The sequence below is a fragment of the Akebia trifoliata genome, chromosome 9 (genome assembly GCF_017979445.1).
Source record: "Akebia trifoliata isolate Shusen 1 chromosome 9, ASM1797944v1, whole genome shotgun sequence".
In the NCBI taxonomy this organism is placed as follows: domain Eukaryota; kingdom Viridiplantae; phylum Streptophyta; class Magnoliopsida; order Ranunculales; family Lardizabalaceae; genus Akebia; species Akebia trifoliata.
Window position 1 is genome coordinate 22,724,698 of NC_141383.1, and position 7,259 is coordinate 22,731,956.

Genomic DNA, 7,259 nt, shown 5'->3' on the forward strand with positions numbered 1-7,259 from the left:
AAAGAGTGCAACTGTAGAGTTATGCTGAAGTGACCTCAAGATTGTATCTCACATCACACTTTCTTGAAAAGCGATGTCAAGAAAGTGCATTGTGAGGTACAATCTTGAGGTCACTCCAGCACGACTCAACAAAAAAAAATGACTACTAGTGGAAATCCCAAATAAACAGTACATTAAAGAAAATTTTATAAGACGGCAATAATACCAAACATGTTTTATGAAATTGAATGTGGGCAGTTAAGAAAAATATGATAATACATTGAGATGAGGATGTTGTGATGGATGACTAGAAAGACTTGTAAAGTCGAGATGCGACTTTGGAGGGCCAATGCAATTGTTGGGCAGACTTTGAACATGGTTTTATAAAAGATGAGTTATGATAATCTGACTCGTTTAAACATACACGGTTGACATGGCAAGTGCATAGAAATATAGATCTTTTTTCTTCGGGATACACAAGAAAAAAGATCTACGGTTCTATGCACTTGCCACGTCAACTGTGTACAGACTACGTATATTTTAGCAACTCATTTTATCATTAGTCATAAAAGATATGCCGTTACGAGCAGCAAGATTACTTTCTTTTTTTTGTTTATTTTTAGCTTCTTCATATTTTCTTTTTTTTTTGGAGGATGGTCCTTTCGATCTCCTTTTCTCTTGATGAATTTTCTTCACTTAAACAAGAAATGGCGGTTTCGATTAGATTTGATCCGTTCCAAAAACTCAATATTTTTAGATCAAACCAAATTGATGTATGGGAAATTTTATTGACACGCCACGAAACTCTAAAGGCCCTCTAATTTTTAAGGGCACCTCTAAAAATTGATTTTTTTTTTAGCACTCCTTTGTCCTCTCACCCTCTAACGATTTGGACAACTCAGGCGAGGAAGAGAATCGAAGAAGAAAGGGGAAAGGGGGGGGGGGGATCAAAGAAGAAGAAAAAGAAAAGGAGAGAGATCAGAGGAGGAGGAAAATCAGAGGTTTGGAAGAAGAGGATCAGAGGGAAGGGAGGAGGATCAAAGAAGAAGAACAGAGAGGGAGAGAGAGAGAGAGAGAGGAGGAGGAGGAGGAGAAGTGCCCTCAAAGAAAAAAAAAATTTGTTTGTTTTGTTTAAACTTTGACCCGACCTTAGAGTTTTATGACATATCAATATAACCACCAAGGGGATGGCTGAATGTTAGTAACTTGGGGCTAAGGAATCTACTCTTTCTATGGTCTCAAGTTCAAATCCCACTACCCATAAAAAATCTTGGTAGCCACGCACCGCTCCACGTAGTGGGGTATAGCTTGAGTGCGGGGTGTAGGGACTAGTCTGGTGCGTACAAGCTGGCCCGGATACCCTTCGTTATCAAATATATATATATATATATATATATATATATATATATATATATATATATATATATAATATGGGAAATGTTCAACAACAAACATTTTGACAAAACATTTTTCAAAACATGGGTTAGAGGTTTTGGAATGAGCTGATTTTTGGTGAGGATGGTCTCTACAGTGAGGAGATCATCATCACCAAAAATCAGCCCATTCCAAAACTTCGAACCCCATCAAAAATGGTTTACAAAAAATGGACGATCCACGATTTTTCAACGTGTAAACTGGGACTAGAAGTTTTGGAATGGGCTGATTTTTGGTAAGGATAATCTCCTCACCGTAGAGATCATCCTCACCAAAAATCAGCTCATTCCAAAACCGTTAACCCATGTTTTGAAAAATGTTTTGCCAAAATGTTTGTTGCTGAACGGGACCCTATATATATATATATATATATATATTATATATATATAGGGAAATGTTCAGCACCCTAAGTTTTACCACACACTTTAACAAACGTTTTTTGTCCTACATGGGTTAGAAGTTTTGGAATGGGCTGATTTTTGGTGAGAATGATCTCTATGATTAGAAGATCATCCTCCCCAAAAATCAGCCCATTCCGAAATGTTTAGCCCTATGTTTACACGTTAAAAAATTGTGGACCGTCCATTTTTTGTAAACCATTTTTGATGGGGTTAGGAGTTTTGGAATGAGCTGATTTTTGGTGAGGATGATCTCCTCACCATAGAGATCATCCTCACCAAAAATCAGCTCATTCCGAAACTTCTAACCCATGTAAGACAAAACGCGTTTGTTAAAGTGTGTGGTAAAACTTAGGGTGCCGAACGGGACCCATATATATATATATATATATATATAGATATAAATTGGATCTAAATAAAATTGGATCAAGCTCTTATTAAATAGAATACGGTTGAACCAAAATTTGATCAAATGAGTGAGATGACCAAGACCACACCTCAAGATGTGGAGGTCTTGAGTTTGATTCCCCCTTAGGGATTCATGCCATAAATTACTCGGTGGGGTAAGGAACTTCATGTGCCCTAAGAGACCCGGATTCGATTCCAAAAAAAAAAAAAGATAAAACCGATCACATGAGTTATCAAATTAGATCCATGTTGCCTTTGGTCTTTATGGGAGTTCAAATCCTTGATTTGGACCTTATCTTTTTGTGTCAGGACGGATCATATGTCCAAAGTCTGATCTGATCCATGGGGAACCAGCTTTAAGCATTTATTAGATTGGAGTCATTAATGAAAGAGTTCGACCAGCCTTACTAAGTAAGGATATCACCTCACTGAGGTCCTTTTGACTCATCTTGTTGCATCTAAAAACATGATTCGATGCCTTGTAGAGAATAAAATTCTACGAACATAAAAAAAAAAATTACTATCATCATTGACTTTCAATTTTAAGTTTGAGAGGTATGTGGAAGTTCAGTAGTCGTCCATTTTCAAAATTTTATATCAAGTTTGAAAGAAATTTTTTTTGAAAAAAAAAAAAATAGATCTGAGTCTTTTGAAAAACTTATAGGGTTGTGACATTGGATTGCTGATGTGGTAATTCATTTGAGCAAAATGGACCCTTGGTAAGGCTTAAAAAATTACTAAGTTAGTAAGGAAAATGTTTCTCTTAATAAAATGAAGTTCAATGTAGAATTAGTATGGCTATGAAAAAAGCTAATAAGGTTTGCTAGTTTGGTTTTCATGAGTTGCAAGATTAGACAACAAGACCACTTTTATCTTTTTCAATTTTGATGTCTTTAAAATATAATTAAAAACTATATTATATGGAGCTAAACCTTGACAAAGATAAAGTAAAAGACATTAGAAGATCAGATAAAGAGGAAAAAAGATCAGCTGGCACACATATTCTTTGCTTGTTCTATGACCAAACCCCAATCTTTCAATATTTTGCTTTTTTTTTTTTGTCTCTCTAGTTTTCTTTTTGTGATTTCGACATAAATTTTGATGAATATTGAATGTATCCCCAAAGTTTTCAAACTCATGAGATGCCAACTTGACCTCAGTCTTCTCTTATACATTACTAAAATCACCTACATGCCCTCATCTTCGAGGTAAGATTAAAAAACCCTTGATTTTTCTATTTAAAACTTCATATTTTTTTACATCTCCAAAAATCCCATCTTTCCTTGAGCTTTAAAGGTTGAATATGAGACCACATTTTTTTTTTTTTTTTTTTTTTGTTACAAGAGATTAAAAGATGAATGATTTTGAAAAGAAAAATCAATGGTTTTTTTTTTTTTTTTACTAGATTCAGATCATTTTCTATTAATCTATCTGAGAAGATTGAATTCAAAGGAGCATGTCATCAATTAGAAACATGGTCACAAAATTATTTCAATTAAAAAAAAAAAAATCCATAAAATTCTTTGGATAAAGGACTAACAAGTTAATTTAATAAAATTGATAACTTATCAATTAATCAGAGAATATGATAATATTTTTTTACCTTTCATCTTCAAATTTTGTTTTCTTCAATATTCAAAAGAACAAGATAGGATTTTCAAGGAGATTGAAGATAATAGGTTTTGGTTTTTGATAAAACCCATAACCATCGTTAATATGTTCCTTGAAAATTTTATAATTTTTTCCACTAAATGAATTTTGCTCAGGTGGCGATTATTTATACCTATCATTTGTGTTTTATTTTCCAACTTAAAGAGCTAAAAAAAGATAGTGAAATAACCAAATTAATCCTAACAAAAAAATCTCCCTACACTCACCTTAAAAAGACTAATTGTTTGTTTAGTAGTATGTTATCAAAATTTTGTAAAGGTAACTCGCTAGAATCCTATTTAATCTATTTAAAAAGACTCAGTGAGACATCTATAGTATTATGTATGTGGACACATTTGTGGAATTCACTTGATAATTTGATTAAACACATCTTGAGTATTTCATGAAACACTTATTATGCCATACCTTGAAGATTTTGTTTGATAATGACAATGAATGATAAATACAAATAATACTAACAAATGAAAAAAGAATCAAAACAACACAAAGAAAAGAGAAAATAACACAATGCATAAAACAATGAATTTTACGCGATTCATCCAACGACTACATCCACAGAGGTATGAACGTTAGAGTTCGATTTCACTATAAAGAAAATGAATAAATCAATACAAGAGAATCACTTTTATTATTTAACTTCACATTTTTCTCCTAAATTTTAATCTTCCCTAACCTCTCCTTTTAAGGTTTTCTCTACTCTCTTCATTAGAAAAGACTTGGATTACAAAAGAAAACAAAATCATTTTTAAAAGTACCACATAAGTGGGTAGCTTAAATATCAGGTTCAATATGTTTTGAGCCATACTTTAGCATGTAGAATTTTTAGGAAAATTGAAAATGTTGAAGGGATTGCACAAGACACTATGTTAGACATTGATATGACGCGGAGAAGATGTGGACATAAGCATGGATGCTTTTGCTTGAAATGTGAGTGAAAAGCATCTATGGTTCTCTGCACACCTTCACATCAACTCAGTGTCTAACGGAGTATCTTGCACAATCACTCCAGCATGACTCGAACTCAAAACCATCATTAGTATATTATTCGAAATTTTTCCAATTTTTGTATGAAATGAATTTTTTCGACCTAACCATATTGAAACCTGGCCGAATAATTATCAAATCCAAACTATATCAATATAGTTTGAAAACATTGGAGTATCTCAAATATTCTCAAAAATATGGAGGGGTATGTCTAAATTATCTTTCTTTTTTTTTCTTCTCCAAAACAGCAACCGTTAGATTCAGATTTTATAAAGTCTGATTGTGCAAGTGTGTAACTGCAAACCCTTCACTCCTGCCATGGATGCAGCAGCAGCAGCAGTTAACGTCCTCGCAACTTCCACAACCAGAAGAATAACCAATTTAACTACCTTTAACCCTCACCATCTCTCCACCAAACCAGACTTGCTGGGTCTTTATACATCTTTCAATATCATCCGAAATAAACCTCTCTTCCTCACCCATTGTTCTACAAAACCAGACATCGACAGCGACAACACAACCAACAAGAACCCAACGGTCGAAACTGATTCAAATTCAAAAAACCCACAACTCCCAACTTCAACCCCCAATCTAACACCCTCATATTCGTCATCTAATGGTTTGGTATTTGATTTGGGTCTCAACAGCTCTTGGGATAGTCAAGAGGTTGGATCTCCAGTTGTGAGACGATTCATTAGTGACGAAGAAGAGAGATGGTACATGTGGTACCATGGAAGATCAAATGAGAAAATCTCTGATTCGATTGGGTTAGCGGTTTCGAGCAATGGGGTTCATTGGGAAAGAGGCACGGGACCTGTTCGATCGAATGCCGATGCGGGTTTGGTGTTGAATTGTAGTAAGGATTGGTGGGCTTTCGATACGGAAGGCATTAGGCCTTCTGAGGTGGTGATCATGTCTAGTTCAAAGGTTAGAGCTTCAAGTGCTGTTTATTGGCTTTATTACACTGGTTTCAATTCTGAGAAAATTGAGTTTCCGGTTAATCCGAAAGTACGGGTCGAAAACCCGGATAGAGCCCATGATAGCCATGGAGATGACAAACATTGGGCTAATAATGCTTTTAGGTCTTTACCCGGGTTGGCGATCAGTCAAGATGGGCGACATTGGGCTAGAATTGAAGGAGAACATTATAGTGGTGCTCTGCTTGATGTGGGTGCAGAAACGGAGTGGGATTCGTTGTTTATTGCTGCACCACAAGTTGTTTTTCACGTAAGTGGCGATCTAAGGATGTATTATCACTCGTTCGATCCAAAATGTGGGCAATTCTCCATTGGTATGGCAAGGTCAAGAGATGGGATTAAGTGGGTGAAGTTAGGAAAAGTCATTGGGGAAGGATCGAGCGGTTCTTTTGATGAGTTCGGTGTGATGAATGCACATGTGGTGAGAAATCGGAAAGATGGTGGGTATGTGATGGCATATGAAGGTGTTGCGTCAGATGGGCAGAGGAGTATTGGGTTGGCGGTATCTCGTGATGGGTTGAAGGATTGGAGGAGATTTGGAGATGGGGTGGTGTTGAAGCCATCGATGGAAGAAGATGGATGGGATAATAGCGGGGTGGGATCCCCATGTTTGGTTCATATGGATGGCGATGTCGATGAATGGAGATTGTATTATAGAGGTGTTGGGAAGGCAGGAAGGACGGGAATTGGGATGGCGGTTTCTGAAGGCGGTGGGATTGGAAGTTTTCGGAGATGGAGAGGATTTCATCTATAAGATAGCTATAGAGGTGAGGGTATTTGTCGATTGTCCATTATTTATAGGATATCAATGAGGAATTTTCATTTTTCATTGTAATTAGATTTGTATCATCTTAATCATTCCAAATGTCTTATATCCCAAATATTGAGTGAGCAATATGAAACCTTTTTTCACCATTCAACTCTATCGGGAGCCATATCAAATGGATTTAATGTATAAATATAAAATTAGCTATGTTTTAATGGGAGGAAGTATGAAACCTTGTTAATGAACTAATGTGCATTGCATTGACATTAGAACATAAGCATTGAAGATGTTATACAACATTGCATGGCATTGGTTATTTTTCTGCAATGTGAGAATATACAATAAAATTTTAATTGATCTTTTGGACAATGAAAGTTAATTGCTTTTCTTTTGGGGGCATAAGTGTAGAAACAGATTTGTTTTTTGGATAAGTGTGTAGAAACAGATTCTAAACTCAAGCTTGTGAAAATGAGGACATCTTGAGTGTCTTTCACTTAGTATTGAAGTATTTGCCTTTAGCGTATGGATGTTGTGTTCTATATGTCTGGCAAGATCTATGAATGTTTAACTATGTTGCTCAAAAATGTCCATAATCACAAAGTTGACAATGTGATTATCAATGCTCGGTTGCCGTTTTCGATA

The 7,259-nt window shown here is 35.4% G+C and overlaps 1 protein-coding gene across 1 annotated transcript; it reads left to right on the plus strand.

Annotated features, from left to right (window-relative positions):
- The first annotated feature begins 4,971 nt into the window (after positions 1-4,971).
- LOC147394747 (Arabinanase/levansucrase/invertase) lies at positions 4,972-6,991 on the plus strand. The gene has a single exon (XM_086454719.1). The coding sequence runs from the start codon at positions 5,193-5,195 to the stop codon at positions 6,603-6,605; it is 1,413 nt and encodes a 470-aa protein (XP_086310845.1). The 5' UTR covers positions 4,972-5,192; the 3' UTR covers positions 6,606-6,991.
- Positions 6,992-7,259: the final 268 nt, after the last annotated feature.

Bases quoted from the DNA above. Each gene is read 5' to 3' on its own strand.
- LOC147394747 (XM_086454719.1), top strand. From the start codon at position 5,193: ATGGATGCAGCAGCAGCAGCAGTTAACGTCCTCGCAACTTCCACAACC.